Source organism: Sciurus vulgaris, assembly GCF_902686455.1.
Source record: "Sciurus vulgaris genome assembly, chromosome: 8".
NCBI classification, from domain to species: domain Eukaryota; kingdom Metazoa; phylum Chordata; class Mammalia; order Rodentia; family Sciuridae; genus Sciurus; species Sciurus vulgaris.
Genome location: NC_136468.1, coordinates 100,292,552 through 100,312,742, shown reverse-complemented (window position 1 = coordinate 100,312,742; position 20,191 = coordinate 100,292,552). Strand labels below are relative to the sequence as shown.

The window sequence follows — 20,191 nt, the reverse complement described above, 5'->3', positions numbered from 1 at the left end:
ACAATTCATTAATATATGATCTCTCTGTGGACTGGAGAAAAGATCACAATGTTATTTCTTACAGCAATAACACCCAGTCTATATTAAATACTTAAATGAAGTACATAATCCATAGCCCACATTCAGCAACTAGGGAGCCTGAGGCAGGAGATTGCAAGTTCAAAGTCAGCCTCAGCAATCTACCAATGTCTTTAGTGAGACCCTGTCTCAAAAATTAAAAAGGGCCAGGGTTCAATCCCTACTACTCCCTGCCACCAAAAAAAACAGTATGTAATCCAGATCCACAATAAGTCTGAATGTTCAATAAACAACATCATCCCTTCATTTACCTATTCAACAATTACTTACTGAGCATCTACATGTGCCAGATACCACAATTTGAAGGACATTTAACCAATACATAATGTATTGTAAAAAATATGAATGACACACCTTAAGAAAAGAGTTCTATGGCTCAGTGAAGAAAAGGTTCAGAAAAAATGAAAAATATCTGCGTTAAAAAACTAGTTAAAAAACTAGTTACATGCTAGTTAAAAAACTAGCATGTAAGTTTGCGCTGTGCCATCCTAAAGTTACATGGACATGGATTTCTATCTCAATATGAGCAATTATAATAATTCAAACTATTCAATAATAATCCAACCATCTTAGATTTCCATAGGCCTATATATTTTGCAAAAAGTTTTTCATTTACTCCTTGAAATAAAAAGACAAAAATGAAAAAGCATTTCTCCAATACAGTTTAGGAAACTCAATCTTCAAAGGTCTTGCTAAAAAACTAGCCAAACCAGTACCAGAACTCAAGTCCAAAATCTAATGGAACAGGCTGACGCAAAGGAATGTGCTTCCTACCTCTAGATGTATTCAAGCACACACCAAATGGTCAACTGTCAGGAATGTTGGCTAAGATATTCAAAAGCTTCTTCCAAACCCAATTCTTTAGAAATACTGGTGGTCAATACATGCACTATGAAATGATTCAGTAATGAATAGTCCTTTAAAATGTAAGCTTCTGGAGGACAATGACTTTGTCTTTCTTCCCTGCTATATTCCAGTTACTAAAGCAGAACTAAGCACGTGTTCAAATATTTGCAAAATATAAACGTAATCATATAAGCCACTACTATATGATATATAGTATAGTGTGTGTGTGTGTGTGTGTGTATATACACACACACACACAATACATACCACGATTATACAATAAAAGGCATTAGTAAAGCACCTAGCAACTAAAGTTTATTAAATACAAAATCCATTCTTTTGCACAGTACAGCCCACCTGGGAGGTTTGAGACAGGAAGATTATAAGTTTGAGGCCTGCTTAGGCAACTTTAGCAAGACCCTATCTCAAAATAAAATTTTAAAAAGGGTTGGGAATACAGCTTAGTAATAGTGTGCCCTGCATCCAATCCCCAGTACTGTGAAAATAAATACAAAAAAATCAAAAATGTTTAATCCACTCCTAAAATCACGTCACAAAATCACTAACAAGTCCTGAAACTTAACCTAATCAGTACACAAAACAAATCCAAATGCAAAAATGCAAATCATTTGCCAAACCTAAAATATAATAAAAAGCAAAATATAAAACCTCAAATAATAAACAAAACAAATTGACATATAAAGGCTAAATCTGTTGAAACAGTTGTAATGGAGATATTCTTAAGCTATAACAGGCCACTTTAAGTACTTGAACATGAAGAATAAAGAAATTTGTTCAGATCTTTTGGTTTAAAGACAAACTCACATTCAGATATCTACTCTCATCACATCTTTATAAACATTTACTATGTTGACACTTAAAAGAGAACTGCAAAGTTTACAGATACACAAATTGTATTGAGATTCCACATAACCCACACTTTGATGTACTTAGTACCCACCTGGCCTTACTGAAAACTAAAGCCAATAGGAAAAGAACAGCAATCCAAATGTTATTTTGCAATACCCTAAATGATAAGGCCTACAATTTCCAAATATCTTAGGGAACATAAAAACCTACAAAATACTCAAAAAAGTTCTTAATTCACTTGGCTTAGTGGTTAAGTGTATATCAATACACGCCTTTTTTTTTTTTTTTTTTTTGAGAATACTATTGCATAACAAGGCAAAACAGCTACATGAAAGTTTTACTCAAATTTCAACAGATTAAATTATACCCTTTAAATTTTTCTGAACATAGATCCTGATATTTGAAGGCCTAGTTAACTTTACAGTAAGCAATTTCAGGTTTATATGGTAGGGAAATGTACTTACTAATCCATTCACTTGTTTTCACTGGGTTACCCTACCTAAATTTATAACGTTACTGGCAATTGAGTGTGATCACAAACCAACAGAGAAAACGCCGTTTTTCTACTTCTTAAAATGACGACTTTGAAAGATCAGGTAAAAAGCTATCCCCACACAATATCACAAAATAAATTATCTTCAGAACTTATTACTATCAACTTCTACTTAAGCATATCTTATATATTAAAAGGATAAACTTTATAGAAAAGTTGCTTTGCCCTATCTGAATATTATAAAATATTTTCAATCCATTTCTAATTCTGACATCATCACTTGATTGTGATTAACTTTTAGTCCCTAAACTGCAGTCCATTCCTAATCACCAACAGTGAAACCTCTTCTTACTGAGTTTTCAAAATAAGAAATTAAACTATCTCTGGGTTTGGGCTGGAAAAACAAAGAGAACTTCAAAAAAACCTGTTAATATGTTAAAGCAACAAGTTTAAAACTCTGAACTCTTGGAAATTTTCCCTAACAGAGGAGTACGAAAAGCTCCATTAGTCCTGTTGCTTTGTCCCTCTGACCCCTTGAAAAGTGTCATGGGCGCGCGAATCGCCTCTCCCTACTAGAAGTCCCACCTCAGGTGGTGTTCTCTAGACTGTGGACTTGGTGTTTTTGAAGAATCTCATACCACTTTCCCCCGACTCCTGGGGTTTCCGCCGGCGCAGCCAAAGCAAAGGACTGGGGGGCGTGACTCACCTGAGCACTGGGCTGTAGGGGCTGCGAGAGCGGCGCCAGCTGCTACTGCTGTAGGGACTGGGAGACACGTCGCCACCCCGCTCGTAGGAGCTGTGGCGGCTGTAGCTGGGGGAGCGGCGGCGGCTATAGGGGCTCGGGGAGCGCGGCAGCCGCCGAGAATAGGGGCTACTGCCACCTCCTGCCGGGCTGGGGGACTTGCGGCTCCTCAGGCTCTGCGAGGCCCTGTGGGACACCGGGCTGTCGTCCCGGCCACCCAGCGGGCTCAGGGACCGCTGTCGCCTTCTGTAGGCCTTGGGCTCAGTCTTGTCCTCCCGGTAGGCCTTGGGCGGTTCCTTGTAGGCCGAAGGCGGCTCCTTGGACGACTTAGTCCGGCTCCGGTGGGCCTTCAAGTCTCGGTCCTTGCGACTGCTGCTGCTACTGGACGTGGCGAGGCGCTTTTCCGGCGGCCCGCTACTGCTGCTGCTGCTGCCGCTCTTGGTGGCCTCGACCCGCTCCTCGCCACTGTGGCTGTGGCGGCTGCGGGACTTGGAGGCCTCGCTGCCGCCGCGCTGCCCATCTCGTCGCCGGTGCTCGCGATGGCGCTCCTTGCTGCGGCCCGCTACTGCTGCGGCGTTTCCCGGCGGGGCTGCGCTCCGACCCCTCCCCGCGCCGCTGGGTCCCGGAGGAGGAGGCCGGACTCCCGCCGCTGCCCCCCGTTCCCCCGGCAGCCGTCGCCGCCGTTGCCGCGCTGGCCCCCCCCAGCAGCAGCCCCTGCTCGGACTGGGAGCTCACATCCTCATATTCCACCAGCGGGGTCACACCCCCGCCGCTACTAGCACCGCCACCGCCGTCCTGCTGCGGCTGGGGCAGCGAGAAGACCCGACGCTTCTCCGCCTCCTGCCCGGCGCGGGGCCCGCGGCGCCGCTTCTGCCGCCCTCCTGCGCGCCTCTTGCCTCTCGCCAGCCGCTTGACCTCCAGAGGGGGGCCCGGGCTGAAGCAAGAGGAGGAGGCCGCGGCGGCGGCGGCTGCGGCGGCGGCCGTGCCGGGGGCAGCCAGGAAGAGCAGAGGCGGCGGGGGCGGCGGCGGTTGCAGGAGCTGCGGCTGCAGGAGCGGCAACAGCAGCGGCGGCTGCTGAGGGGACAGGAATCGCCTCCGCTTGCGGCGTTCCTCCAACTTCTTCTCCGCCCAGCTCAGGCCCCCGCCTCCCCCCAGCGCCGTGTCCGAGCTGCTCGGCATCGCCTAGAGCCCGCCGCAGAGCGCGGCGCGGGTGCGGCCTCCTCCCGGGTCAGATCTTGGCCATCTCCCCCCTCCGGAAACGGGAACGGCGGCGGAGGGACACCGAGCACCAGGGCAGGCAGGGAGACGCGCCACGATAATCCGGGTCGGGACTCGAGTCCCTAGGCTCCAGGTCACAGTGGGGTACGCAGCGGCCTCCGGGCCTGAGGGAAGCAGGAATCCGAAGGGTAGAGCTCTCGATCGCCTTCGTCGTCCTATCCTCGGCAGCAAAAACAGCAAATGCGCCAGGCGCTGGCCCGCGGGGGAGTCCGGAGTCCTCCAAGTGCCCCCGGGGGGTGGGGGAGGCGGGCTCGGCCGCGGTCTCGTGCTCCGGGAGCGCAACGCGGAAGTACCACCTTTCGTCGCCGCTTCACTCCATCGCGCCCTGACGTTGGGAGCGAGTTCAGGGTCGAGGGGAGTGGGCGAGACAACAACACGCCTCCGCCGCCTGCTCCTCCGCGTCGGACGTCGTCCTCCTGTGGGTGGCGGCGACACCCCGCGGTCGCCTCGGAAGTGGCCTGGGCCTTGACAACAAGGTCCCGGCCTAAGGCCTCGCGCACTCTTGCGGCCCGCGGGGACGGGCGCCGGGGCGGGGCGAGGCGGGGGCGACCGGGCTGCGGCTCACGGTTAGGGCAGCAAGTGTGTGGGGCTGGGCGGGGGGTTGTTTCCGGGGAGATGGGGGTGGGGGGCGTTTCTGAGTCTGTGGCTGTGGGTACGGGCCCCGACTTTCTTCCTTCGCCACCGCCAACAGAGGCGGTAGTGCTGACCCTTTCCTTCGCTCCCCCAACTCCACGAGGAGGCTCCGGGTGTGCGGCTGCCGACCCCCGATTCGCTCCTCCCCTTCCCTCTCCGTTCCTAGTCAGGAGGAGGGCTGCGGGACTTGGTGGTTGGGCCCTAACCTCCACAACCCCTCCTTCTCGCCTTGCTCTTTCGGCTTTTCCCCTCAGCCCTGACGCAAGTCCGGGAGCGCGCACGCACGTCACGCTCCGACAAAGCTGAAGGTAAGTGGCGGTGAGTGCAGGGGAGGCGGGAACAAAGTTGCCGCGCACTGGCGTACTCGCTCCCGCTATAGGGTCCGCCTGCCGCACCGGAAGTGGCGTAAAGCCGAAAGCCTCTGTTTCCGGTAAGGGTGGGACTTTGTGTGAAGAAGGGTTAAAGAAAGGAGAGGAGTCGTGCTCCTCCCACTGCTGTCGCTTGAGGCTCTCCCAGTGGTGGCACGCCCATCGTGCCTGTTGCTTGCGTCCAGCGCGAATTGCTGGCCTGGGCCCTGACTCTCAGCAGCAGACGCCTCACCCCCTGTCTGTTGAGTGAAAGGTCAGGGAGGGAATAAGTATATCCTGAACTCTGGGAGAAATAATGTTAGTGGCTTTCTGGGCCGGGCAGCCACCCCGTTTTCTACCGTCTGCCAAGTCCCGGGATAGGAACAACTGCAGGAAGAGAAGACAACCCACAAAAGAAGGCAGAGAGGTTAACTACTCTTGCGTACTCCCAAATTTCACGACCTATCTTAACCTAAAAATTCTTAGTAATCACAGCTCGAGGTTCGGTAACACTAAAGTTTACTTAAAAAAAACAAAAAGAAAAACCTATGTCAATCTGGTGGATAAATAGAATGCAGAAGAGACTACTGAAAACCCCCAAATTTACCGAGGGCCTTGAAATAAAAACATCTGGTACAAATGAGGGCCAACCTCTTAGTACTTCACCCCCTTTCACCTTAGTATTTAAACCTGTAGGGATTCCAAATATAACCATGTAGTGACCTCATATCGCATTTCTTCCTTTAGCAGGATTGCCCTTCAATTATACGCTGGGTACTCAGGATAATTAGATTAAAATGTAAATGGCTTATTGGCTTTTAGTACGGAAAGCTAAATAGTCTGTTCAAGACTACACGTAGTCATCCCTTTGGAAGTTTATGGTTCTTAAACACTTGGTAACTATCCATCATTCATGGTACGAAAAATTTTAAATCAACTTGATATCACCTTATCCCAGATTGTACTGCACGAACCGAATACAAAGGGTGTTTGTTTGCTAAAGGATAAAGGAAAAATAATGTAGGTAATCAAGTCAGTATTTCCCAAGATGGCAGGCTGGGTCTGCCACACAGTGGGACCTGTACAACCAGGGGGGAAAAAAAAAAAAAGATACTGGGAAGCTGAATAGAAAAATAGGGGGTGTCTAAACCAATTTTTGAATGTATTGCAAAATGAACATCCTATAGCCATGCTCCTACTAAAAACTAGTCAGCAAGTGAGTTTTTCCAAAACATGAGCTCACTCTGCCCCATCATCCTATTCTTTAAAGCCTCGAATAACAAAGAGAACACAAGAGGTTTATCTAGCAGGTCCCCAAATCCATAACCAGCTTCACTTAAGAGTGTCATCTATTTATACTTAGTAAAAACTTGATCCATAAGTGTGTAGTTTCCAGTACTAAAATGTATTTAATGTGATTCTGGAACTCACATGTTTCCTCAAAGATTTTATCATGGGGACTGGCAGCCTGCAATCCCTGAGGCAGGAGAGTCACAAATTTAGGACCAGCCTGGGCAACTTAGCCAGAATCTGTATCAAAATAAAATCTTAAAAACTGTAGCTCAGTGCTTACCTGGCATGTTCCAGGCCCTGTGTTCAGTCCCTAATTACCCGCCACACACACACACACACCCCCCCCAAATGTGTATCTTCTTTCTTGGGAAGGGAGTTCTGTCAAGAGCATTTTGAGCTCACTAAAGAAGTACTTCAAAATGGTCCTAATTAATAGGATTCAAACTCTAAAAAATGGAAACAACTTCACATTAGAAGCTGGTTGTTTCTATAAGCCTGTTTGCCTGCATGGAAAGATTTGAAATTGTCACTGGAAATATATTTTTGTATTTTGCTGTTTGTGTTTCTTGTATGTGGTTGTGTGTGTCACCTCCTGGTTTAATTTTGTTTTAAGGGAGATGGTAAGTTTTTTGCTTTCTTTTATCTGACATGTCATATCATATCATATCAGTTATTCTGAAAAGTATAGTCTGGTAGTAAGACCCTTTCAGTGGATCTGCATAATTAGAACTATTTTTATAATAAAGAGAAATAGTTTCTCTTTTTTACTGTCATTCTCTCACAAATATAGAGTGGAGTTTTCCAAAGGTATTATGATGCATGATGACATCATCATTCTGACGGCTAATGGAATGTGTGCTTGTGATGTCATATTTTTCTAGAATATTATAACCTATTCAGTTTCTGAAATGTATAAACATTTGGAATATCTGCATAAGTCAGTGAATCAATATTTTCCAAATGAACAATGGATGATGTTACAAAATGAGTAAAGATTCATGGCGAGTGCAAGATAGACATAGAGTTTAATGTAGCAAAGTACAAAAAGTTCATTGATACTTCATATTCCACTATGCAAGGAACCTATAAGAAACTACCATGCTGTTTTGGTATGTTATCAGAGAATAACCATAATTATCTGGAAAAGCCATTAAAATACTCCTCCCTTTTGCAACATTTCTTATTCATGTATTTCCACCAAAACCACATATTGAAACAAATAGCATAAAAAGGCAGATATGAGGATCTAGTTTCTGTTACAACAAGCCTCTTATCTAAATATTTTGTTTTCATTTAAATGTGTTAAATTGTAATGTGATGTGGCCATTGTTATTTTAAATTAATGGATACTTTTTAAATTCTCAATTTTTATTTCTACTATAGTAAATATAGATAGATATGACTCATACACAAAAATTCTTTGCAGTCCTCACAAATTTTTAAGACAGTAAATGACCTCAGACCAAATGCTATACTAAATCATAAAATATGATTCTTCTCTCCATGCTTCTAATGGTACAAACAGTCCATAATGTTAGAAACATATAGGGCACACAGATTACATAGTCTTATAACTAGGAACTTTGGCAGTGTCTGTCAATATTGTTCCTCCTTTAGAGAAGTTGGTTGTTTGACTTACGATTAATGTTTTCTTTAATCTTGAAAAGATTTTAAACTTTCATGTGAGCCCTCTATTCTCTCTGATTAGAAAGAATGTCAGATATTAGAAAAAGATCATGCTGAGACAATGGAACTTTTCAATTTAGTAATTAAAACTAAGACTGGCTAATGTTTACTGAACACTTACCATGTTTCAGACTCTGTGCTAATGCTATATTTCCTCACTTAATCCTCACAAGAACACAGTACTTTTGGGTTTGCCTGGTTTGGTCCTAGTTTATGGCACTTGTTCAAGCATAATAATAAATCTCCTTTCAGTGACATAAATTTTCAAGTTTAGACATAAATTATATGGTGCAAAAATTATTATCTAGTTTACAAATGAGGGGAGTAAGACATAGAGAGATTGGCCCAAAGTAAACTTCTGGTAAGTGTGGATCTGGGATCCTAACCAAGGTCTGTCCAGTTTCGAATCCATGCTTTTAAGAATACAAGATGTTTCATGGTAATGTTAGTGCTCCTGAGCTTTATATTGAACACAATTATGGTTATATATTCCTGAAGTAAAATAAGAAAGTATAGCTTTCAGTGGCACATCCTTTTGGGAACCTGAGGCAGGAGGATCACAAGTTTCAGGCCAGCTTGGGCAACTCAGTTATACCCTGTCTTGAAGTAAAAAATGAAAAGGTCTGGGGAACGTAGCTAAGTGGTAAGGCACCTATGGTAGGTTCAATCACCAGGGCAGGAAGGGAGGGTGAGAGAAAAGAAGGTAGGAAGGAAAAAGGAAAGGAAAGAAAGACCCAAACTACCACGCTTGCTCTGCCTATGTGATGCCCTCCATCTTATGATACAGCAAGAAAGCACTCACCAGATGATGAACAGGTGCTGGTTCTATTCTTTTAGATTTACCAGCCCTCAGAACCATAAATTGAGAAATTACTATTCTTTATAAATTACCCAGTCTTGGATATTCTGTTGTAATAAAAAAACAAAGACAAACATAAAATTTATTTTAGAAGTTTGAGCTCAGTTTCAACAGTAAAACTCTGAAGTAATAGATTTGCCTCCCCATACTCATCTTTTACACAGTTCAGAGGACAACAGTACTAGCAACATTTTGCAAGAGAGTAGTGCTGTTTCCGTGTTTTAGAAAATGGTTATTCTTGCTGAATTGGTAAAACTGAAGTGTACCTATTTGCAGAACAGGAATGGTGGAGTAAACTTCTTGTTGCCTTCCTATACGGATACTTCCTTGTTTACAAAGGAAACCAGATTTTGTTGGGGGTATTAGTGTACCTAGTTATAAAACAACTACATCTACCAGCATTCTTCCCAGTGGAGGAACATGATGACTAGTTCCTACCAATGAAATCCTAATTGAAAATTCTTGAATGAAGCTTTTGGAAATGCTTAAAATGGAAGGTCAATTTTAGTTGACCTGTGTCTTTTTCTCTTCACCCTTACATCTGAAACTCAAATGCAATACTGGAGATTGAGCAGCCATCATGTGACTGCAAAGGAACATACACAGGCTAAGAATGACTGTGTGAAGGAAAAATAGAAGGACCTGCCTCCCTCAGGACATCATGGACTCAAACCAAACCTTAAATAAAAAAGAGAAAATTGTTAATATGTTTAAGCCACTGATTTCTCAATTTTATTGCAGCAAAATTAAACTGCTAAATATTTTGGTATAAACCCACATCCCCATCCACTTCCATGGATGGCAGTACTTCCCACTCATCATAAATATAGCCTCAAAATCCTTCACACACAATGCTATAGGCATCCATGACCAAGAGAGATGGTACCAGAGTTACAATTATTTTTTATTTCCATTGTGGAGTCACTTCGTGATTATGTGCTGAATTTGTTGGTTCAAAACCTTAGTATACATGCCCTAGAACAAAAGTACAAATGCTACAAGTATAGTATACTGTGCCTTAGTTGTAGAGATAAATCCACACATTGAAGTATGTCAAAATGTTAAAGGAATGTGCTATTGCGATATTCTGTTAATGTTTAGTTTTATAAGAATTTTCATATTTCTAGGAGATTGGTATTCAGGAATACTTGTAAGTTCAACTACAGAATAAGACTATTTTAAATTATTAATTACATCAATTAAGAATTGAATAGAAAGTATAAAAAAACATGAACAATTCATCTATATTTTAAAATTTCTTGTAAGTAGAGTCATTAACATCTTTAAATATACCGTTGGTGGTACAGGTTACAGAAAGTAATTCCTACCAGAACATTTTTAACTGGCAATATGAATCTTATTTACAGAACATTACAATAGGAGTATTGGAATAATCATTTAAGAATGAATAAATCCTTATATCTATGGTGAGTAGATTTTCAACAAGTGTGCTGAAACAATTCACTGGGGAAGAATAGTCTTAACAAATGGTGCTGGGACAACTAGATATCACAAGCAAAAGAATGAAGTTGGACCCCAACCTTATACCATATTTTAAAAAATGGATGAGAGACCTAAATGTAAGAACTAAAATTATGCAACTCAGAGAAGTAAACCTAGAAATAATTCTTTGCAACCCTGAGTTACACACAACCTCCTCAGCTGAAATGCCAAAAGGAAAAGTAGATACACTGAACTACATCAGAATTAAAGATCTTTTTTTCCTGTTCTTGAAATGACACCATCAAGAAAATTAAAAACCATAAATTTGCAAATTATATATCATATATTTGATATATGACGTACCCAGAATATATAAAGAACTCATACAGCTCAACAATAGGTAACTCAATTAAAACCAATTAAAAAATGGTTGAAGGGTTATGCAAGATGAAAAAAGTTCTAGAAGTACAACATGCAGCACAGTGACTATAGCCATTAGGGAAATTCAAATCAAAACCACAATGAGATGCATTTCAAACACCAGGATGACTACAACAATAGTCAAGTTTTGTTAACCATATGGAAACACTGCTGGTGGGAAAGTTAAAATGGTACAATCACTTTAGAAAACAGTCTGGAAGTTTCTCAAAATGCTAAACCTAGAATTACCCTATGACCCAACAATTCCACTACTAGGCATATACCCAAGACTTTTGAAAATATATTTCTACACAACATGTGCATACATGTTTATAGCAGCATAAATTGTAATAGGCAAAATGTGAAAATAACCCAAATATCTATCAACTGATGAATAGATAAATGTGGCATATCCATATAGTGCAATGTTTTTCAGCAATGAAAAAGAATACATTTTTGATTCATGCTATAACATGCATAAACCTTGAAAACAATATGCACAATGAAAAAAGCCTTAGTTTGTCTCTTTGAATCATCACCTCAAGTATGAAGTAGGTGGTGGTATTCACATTTAATGATTGAGGGACTAAAGCTCAAGAGATTGAGTTACCTGTAAGTCATATAAATAACGTGAAACTGGGACTAACTCCAAAACATCCCAAACACAAATAAAAACTAACTTTAAAAAGGATTTCTTGATCTATATACCTTCCTTTTCCTTGGTCATGTCCTCAGTAATAGCAGAAATGTTATTCATCTTTTCCTTTCCATCTTTTTTTCCTGGATTTCATCCCTGTGTCCTGAGCATAACTTAAATTTTCCAATAGTAACCAAGGAATTTAAAAATTGAAATCTTATCAAAGTCTCACAATTTAGTCCAATCCCCTTACATTCACTTCATTGTTTGAAACAGATTTGCATGAATCAAATGTCCAAAGTTCTACAGCTATCATGTGAAAGAACCCTGATTTATTTTATCTCCCACCCAGTCCTCTTTTTAACATCAGGCTCAGGGTTTTCAAACTTACTAATGTAATGGTACTCGAAGATGTTCCAAGGAATAAATAGGCTGGAAAAGTTTTAAGGAATTCCATTTTCAAAACCCTCAACTTCTATACTTCTAAAACTGATCTGCTTAAGAATGTACTGTGGTTACAGTGTCCTACTGGTTTCTTTTTCTTCTATTTTACAAGAGAAAGACTCAACTTTCACTCATTCCCTAAACTTAATGGCACATTTCTCAAAGGTATAAGAACAAAGACAGAAAAAAGACACCATTGGCATCATTAGTGTCATAAAGCCTTTTAAAATCAAAGTTCTCTCTCTCAATGTAACAGTAATAAGTTTCTATAGACATGAAACAATGTTGCAGAATGTACTCATGTTTAAAAATTATCTTTCTCAACAGACTGAGGCAGGAGGATTGGGATTCTGAATCCAGTATGGACAATGTAGTAAGACTCCATCTCAAACAAAACAAAACAAAAAACTTTCCAAAGTGTGAAATATTCTGTTTCATTTAATTAATTGATTATTACTGATAATTGAAATTATAATTTAATTTGGATGAAAAATTTAACACTATTTTTCAACATAATAATCATTTTAATGGCAGGAAGTATGATAGCTTGATCAGTAAAAGACTGAACCAAAAATTAATTCATGTATGACATTACAATAAAATTGAGGAAAGCAGTATGGAATTAAAAATTCAAAGAAAAAGGGAGTAATGTAAAATTTGCCTACTAAAGAAGGTTGATGTAGTTTTTTCTGGAAGAATGATTGTAGAGGTTAAATTTGCTGGAGTTTGAATATATTCTGTACACACATAAGGGATCTCATTTGTTTTGTTTTGTTGCAGTACTGAACCCAGGGGCGCTCTTATCACTAAGTTATATGCCCAACCTCTTTAAATTCTTTTTTCTTATTAATTTGTTTTAATTAGTTATACATAACAGTAGAATGCATTTTGACACATTATACACATAACTTCTCATTCCTCTGGCTGTATATGATGCAGAGTCACACCTATGGTGTGTGTGTATATATATATATATATGGTAATAATGTCTGTCTCATTCTATCGTCCTTCCCATCCCTACCACCCCATACCTCCCCTCACTCCCCTCTGCACTATCCAAAGTTCCTTTATTCTTCCCTACCCGCCATCCCTCCTATGGATCAGCAACTGCTTATCAGAGAAAACATTCGGCCTTTGGTGTTTTGGGATTGGTTTATTTCACTTAGCATGATATTCTCTAGTTCCATAATAAATTCTTTATTTCAAGACAAGGTCTAGCTAAATTGCCCAGGCAGGCCTCAAATTTGCAATCCTCCCTGCCTTAGCCTCCCAAATAGAGTAGTTGGGATAAAGGGGGAGCACCACTGTGCCTGGTTTAGTTTTTTAAATTAATAAATCAATTATTGTTTATACTGAGGATTGAACCCAGAGGTACTCTACCACTGAACTACATCTTCAGCCCTTTTTAAATTTTTTTATTACGACAGGGTCTCACTAAATAGCCCATGTTGGTCTCAAATTTGTTATCCTCCTGTCTCAACCTCCCAAATTGCTGGGACTACAGGCATGTGATACCATGCCCAGTTTAGTTTTATTTTTAAATGTTAATATTTATAATGTGACAACAAATTTCATCCTTTGAAACTATAATTTAACAAACATTAAATGTCATGTTTAAAGTATGCAAAGAAATAAGCTTTTGAAATTATTTTAGGAAGTGCAAGCAGGAAAAAAACAAACCCAAAGGTGATTCTCATAGGCATTGTGTGAAATAGTGATAACTTGTAGTATATTCATTGCCACTACAGAAAAAATTATCAACAAAACTGTGCTAATTTTAAATTCAATATTATCATTTCTATACCTAAAGGAAAGCATGCTATCATTATGCTTTAATAAAAAAAAAAAAGAGCAGTATTTTTGAAGTCATGAAACAGATTTTTGTTCCTACCCTTGAAATTTGCCACCTTTTCATTTCTTATACAATTTCTACTGGCACTCAGGTACCAGACTGCGACATACTAAGGGAGGTTTCTGCTTAAAACCCTTCAATTTCTCCCAATTGCTTATATTTAAAAAAGCTAATGTCTTCATCTAACTCATGTCACTTTGTAAGATATGAGTCCCACTTACTGTCCCAAACTCATTGCTATGAATTAAATATCAATTCTTTGTCTTCAAGTTGAGTTGGTAAAAAATCAAAATTCTGGGAAAATGTCCATTGACTAAGCCTAGACATGTGCCATGAGCAGGCTGTCAGAGGTGGGCAGCATCAGTATATGGTTCTTCATGCTTCCAGAATGGGAAGGAGGGTATGCCTTCACCAAGGCGGTGGGGAATTACCCCAAATAGAAAGAGAGAACTAGTACCAGATGAGAGAATAAGGCTATCCATTTCAGCTGTCTAGAACCAAAGCAAAATATGTATTCCCACACAGAGAAGTTTGTTTTGGTACCACGTGTGTATTTAGGGACTCTAGAATGACTTAAAAAGTAATAAAACATGAATTGAATGTGATGTTTTTGAGATGCTCTTAAGGGAACATAATTTTTATTCTGTCCTCAAAAAGGATATCCAGGAATTCAAATATCATTATGCTAGAAAAACAAACTCTATCATACATTCATAGGAATATTATCAAGAGAATAAAAAAATTGAGTCAAGCCACAGAAGACATCAAGTCCATATTTCTAATTTGAAAAGACTACACTGTATTATTCCACCTGCATCACATTCTGGAAAAGGTGAAACTATAGAGACAATAAAAAGAGTGATGATTTCTAGGGGTTCAGAATAGGGAAAGAAGGCTAGTTAAGAAGAACAAGTGATAAGTTTAAGGACCTAAAACTGTTCTATGTAATAAGGTGAAAGTGAACACATGTCATTCTACATTTGTCAAAACCCATAGAATGTACAATATAAGAAACCCTAATGAAAATGGACTTTGGGGACTGGGGTTGTGGTTCAGTGGTAGAGCACTTGCCTACCACATGTGAGGCACTGGGTTCGGTCCTTAGCACTGCATATAGGAATAAAATAAAAGGTCCATCCACAACTTAAAAATTTTTTTTAAATTAAAAAAAAGAACTTTGGTTAATAATAATGTATCAATATTGGCTCCTTAATTGTAACAAATGTAGTGCAGTGATGTGAGAGAGGTGATTTGAATTATGATCTTTATTTTTTTATTTGTTCTAATTAGTTGTACATGACAGTAGAATGCATTTATACATTTTGATAGCTTGTACATAAATGAACTGTAATCTCATTTTTCTGACTATAGATATTGTAGGATCACATCAGTCATGTAGTCATATATGTACATGAGGTAATAAGTGTCTGTTTCACTCTACTCTCATTTCTACCCCCATACCCCTTTCCTTCCCTTCACTCCCCTCTACCTAATATCAAGTAACTCTATTCTTCCCTATTTCCCCCCACCCCTACTTATTGTGAATTAGTATCTGCATATCAGAGAAAACATTCAACCTTTGGTTTTTTGGGGTTTGGCTTATTTCAACTTAGCATGATAGTCTCTAACTCCATCCATTTACCAACAAATGCCAGAATTTCATTCTTCTTTAAAGTTGAGTAATGTTCCATTATATATATATATACCACATTCATCTGTTGAAGGGCATCTAGGTTGGTTCCATATTTTAGCTATGGTGACTTGAGCTGCAATAAACATTGATGTGGCTATGTCACTGTGGTATGTTGATTTTAAGTCCTTTGGGTATAAACCAAGTGAATCATGATCTTTCTGACTTTCTGACTCTCGTGGCTGTGTTTGTGCTGGGAACTGCCTGTGCAAAAGTGCAGGTCATGATGGCCCAGTTGCTATGGTCACGCCAGCTGGAGGAAACTCTTTGCAAAGGCTCATAGTTCTCAGTTGGGACCTTGAGCTCAGGCACCAGCTCCCAAGGATAGAAAATTCGAGCAAAACAAGATGACCCTAATGTCTCACCAGTCCTGCATTCTTCAGATTGCCTGCTTTGCTAAAACTTTCCCACAAATAACCTGTTGATGAAACCTATATAATAAACATGCTGAGCTATCTCTAGGTCAGTCAAACTCCATCAGAATTTGACTACCCACTTGGCCCTGACTCTTTCTCTCTCTGTGTGTCCGTTTGTCTTTTCTTTATCCCCAACAGCCCTTGTCCAGTCTTTCCTGAATTAATGGCTGTGACTGAGAGATGGGAGGGCCATAGCAGTTGGTGCCCAAACAGGGACCAGACACAGGGGAACGTCAAAGATCAAATGAAAGGATACTCCTGAGGCTGTGGCAGTCAAAGAAAGGTGAGGAGTGAGTTTATAGCTAGGTGTAAAACATGGAACAGCTAGGATCCAATGAAAGGGATCTCTTATGTTGCAATGCTTAAGAATATGTTTTCTTAGCTTCTTCTACATCTCTATCTCTCCTAGGTTTACAAGACTTGCAGAAAACTGGTTTGAGACTAAAAGAAAAAAAAAGTGCCACTTTTAAATTCAAGCCACTATAGCTAGCTATAATCAGATTTTACATAAATGGGATCAATCTTGATAAATGTGTTTGAGAAAGGAGACATCTGAATAATTTGCAAAGTTGGGGTGCTACACATCAAATGCTAAGGCAATATATTTCAATATTAAATGTGTTTTCATAAATTGGTAAATGGAAAAAAGTTGGAGATTGCTTTGCATATGTGTCTTCACTAAAACAAGATTACTAAGAGCTAAGATTCTATACAAAGCAGGAGAGGTTTCAGTTAAAGAACCATGAAAAACATAAAAGTATTTCATCTTATTAAAGTGGAGTAGTTTGTCTAAATTCAAAAATTTCATAAATATTGTTTCAAAATATAAATTTAAAAGTAGGGAAAGAGATACAAGGCTTATGAATGGTAAGAGAGATAAGAAGGTGTTAGGTATAGAAATAAAAAATACAAGAAAAAGGAAATATTTCTGGATAAAATTGTCTTGTGTGGGGTAAGGTAAAAAGTTGTAGAATGTCTAAGTAAGTGGCAAAAGGTTTGTGTAAGTGACAGATCGTTTGTGTAATTCACAGGTTTGTGCTAGTCACAGAAGATTTGTGTAAGTTATAGAACGTTTGTAAAGGGAAAATTCAAAAAGTTTGTGTGTAACTAAATTGTTTATATAATTAGCGTAATTAGTTAAAATTATTCAAGGCTTTTTCCTGAGGTCCAATATTAATGTACTGATATAAACCAAAATTTAATCCTTTATGTGTTAAAGTAATAAGGATTTCTTAAATATTAATCTGCTCTTATCTATCAAGATAATTTCTTAAGGGCTGGGGTTCAGTTGGTAGAGTGCTTGCCTTGCAAGCACAAGGCCCTGGGTTCAATCCCCAGCACCGAAAAAAAAAAAAAAAAAGATAATTTCTTAGGTCTTACACCTCCTGGTAAAATATTTTAAAAATTACTGCTCTTTATCATCATCATCACCATATTCATTTATTTTTCATTAATCTCACTCCAGCACGTATGCTTTACAACCTGTTCTTTCCAAACCAGAATTTTGCCATGGATCCCTCAATTGACCAAAACATTCCTGAGAGGGGAAACCCAAACTGCTTGCCATATGTCACTCCCTCTCAGTATGAGGCAGCCAGAGCTGTTATCACCCATTTCCCCTTACCTGAGTGAAGGTTCCCTTACTCAGAGGAAAAACAAAGGGCAGTCAACTACAAGCTTGTCTGATCTCAGTTCCAGCACTTAAAAATAGACATACATTGGTTATGTTTAAAAAATAAGAAAGGGCAACAATAAAGCAAGATGTTAACAGAAGAAGCTAGTTGCAGAGAAGGGAGCACCCGGAAAGTATATAGGAATCCTATACTTCCCATTCAATTTTTCTGTAAAACTAAAGCTGCTTTTTAATAAATAAATAAATAAATAAATAAAGTGTGGCCCCAAAATTATTTGACTCAATTATCTAATTACTTCATCTTTCCCCATTTTGTACTACCACAGTTTGAAATCACCCTACATGTGAATTAAGCAAGTATTGTAGTACTTGTCTTTTTTTAGTTGATGCCTTCTGCATTCCAGGGAAACTGATGAACTACAAATACAGTCAGGTGACAATATCTGAAGATGGTCAGTAAGTTCAACTGATGAATGGAACATTAAGTTTCACTCTGATTTGAGTGTAGAGAAAATCTTAACCACATTTCTAGAGTAGGGTGGGCCTCTATTGGTTGACTGTAGATCCCACCTCTTGACCTCTAATCACAACCTCCTCCTAGCAACTTAAAACTTTTCATGGAGGCAATTGAGCCTACCAGAGAACTTCCCTTCCAGAGGGAAGCAGCTCAGAAGTGACTGGGCCAGGCCCACAGAGGTGGATGCCTCCACCTGGATGCCCCTTACAATTGATATCAGGATAGGGAGGTCCCAGGCTGGCAAAACACATAAAGGCTTTGTATTTAAGATGAAACAACCCTGCCCTGGTACTTGACACATGTCTGTAGTTCCAGCTACTTTGGAGACTGAGGTAGGAAGATCATTTAAACTCATGAGTTCAAGTCTAACCTGGGCAACAGAGGAAGACCATGTCTCAAAATAAATATATAAATAAATAAAAATAAAATAATTGACAACCCTTTTAAACACATTTTTAAGAAGATAAAAATCAGAAAAAAACAAACAAACAAACAAACAAAAAAAACAGAACACCAAAGAAGATAGTCAAGGGACTAACAAATGAAAAAATACTCTCAATAGTATTTGTCACGAAATTTAAGATTAAAACAATGAGATACCATTTCACACCTATATGAATAGCTCAAACTGAACAGGAACTCTTTTCATAACTGTTGGGAATGAAAAATTGTCCAGATACTTCAAAAGACAATTAGGTAGAATTTTTTTCATTTGTTGGTATGGAATTCTGCATAATATTGCTTCATTATCTTTCACTGTCTGTTGTGTCTGGTGTTCTCTCTTTCAACCCTGGTGTTCTTAATTTATGTTATCTCAATCTTTTTGGTGTTTCTAAGCTAGAAACAATTTTTATTGTTCTTTTTAAAAGAGAAAGTTTTTGGTTATTTTTCTCTTTGTCCATTTTCTATTCCATAGACATCTATTCTTTACTTTTTTTCTTCTACTTCCAGTTTATTCTTTTTTTAGTTTCTTAAGAAGAAAGTTTAAATTATTGTTTTAGTCAGCTTTTTTACTGCTGTGACTAAAGGGCCTGACCAGAACAACTGTAGAGGAGGAAAAATTTATTTGGGGGCTCATGGTTTCAGAGGTCTCAATCCATATACAGCAGGCTCCATTCCTGTGGGCTCAAGGTGAGGCAGAACATAGTGGCAGAAGAGTGTAGCAGAGGGGAGCAGCTCACATGATGATCAAAAAGCAGAGAGAGAGGTCTCTATTTGCCAGATACAAAATATACACCCCATAGCCATGACCCCAATGAACCACTTCCTCCAGCCACATCCCACCTGCCTCCAGTTACCACTCAGTTAATCCCATCAGACATTAACTCACTGATTGGGTTAAGACTCTCATAACCCATTTTTTCTCTAAACCTTGCACTATCTCCCACTTGACAACTCACATCCAAACCACAATAATCACTGATTTTAGATCTTACTTAAAATAAATGTGTTTAAAGTTACAAATTTCCCTGTAAGCTCTGCTTTAGCTGCACTTCACACATTTTGATATGTTGTGTTTTTATTAGTTGGTTCAAAATATTTTCTGACTTCTTTTATATTTTTTCAACTCCTAAATTATTTATAAATCTGTTGACTATCCAGATAATTAGATACTTCCTGGGTATCTTTTGGTTACTGGTTTTAAATTTATTTTCATCATGATCAGAGAACATAATCACCATGATTCAAATCCATCTAAATTTGAGACATTTTATGGCCCAAGATTTGACCTATTGGGGGCTGGGGAGATAGCTCAGTCGGTAGAGTGCTTGTCTTGTAAGCACAAGGCCCTGGGTTCGATCTTCAGCAAAAGAAAAAAGATTTGACCTATTTTAATGAATATTCTACATTCAGTTAAAAAGAATATTTATACATTCTTCTATTATCAGATGGAATTTTCTATGATGAGAAAAAAGATCAATAAGATCATTTGACTTATGGGTCCTGTATATTCTTATAGGTTTTCTACTTAATGTATCAATTACTGAGCTGAGTGTGAAATGTCCTATAGAAA

At 39.5% G+C, this 20,191-nt stretch overlaps 1 protein-coding gene across 1 annotated transcript in view; it reads right to left on the bottom strand.

Moving 5' to 3' along the window:
- Positions 1 to 4,352, bottom strand: part of CDK13 (cyclin dependent kinase 13) — a 99,958-nt gene extending 95,606 nt beyond the window's left edge. The window contains 2 exon segments of the mRNA XM_079151748.1: positions 2,994 to 3,589; positions 3,591 to 4,352. Of these exon segments, the coding sequence (XP_079007874.1) occupies positions 2,994 to 3,589; positions 3,591 to 4,208 (1,214 nt within the window). The 5' untranslated portion in view covers positions 4,209 to 4,352.
- Positions 4,353 to 20,191: the final 15,839 nt, after the last annotated feature.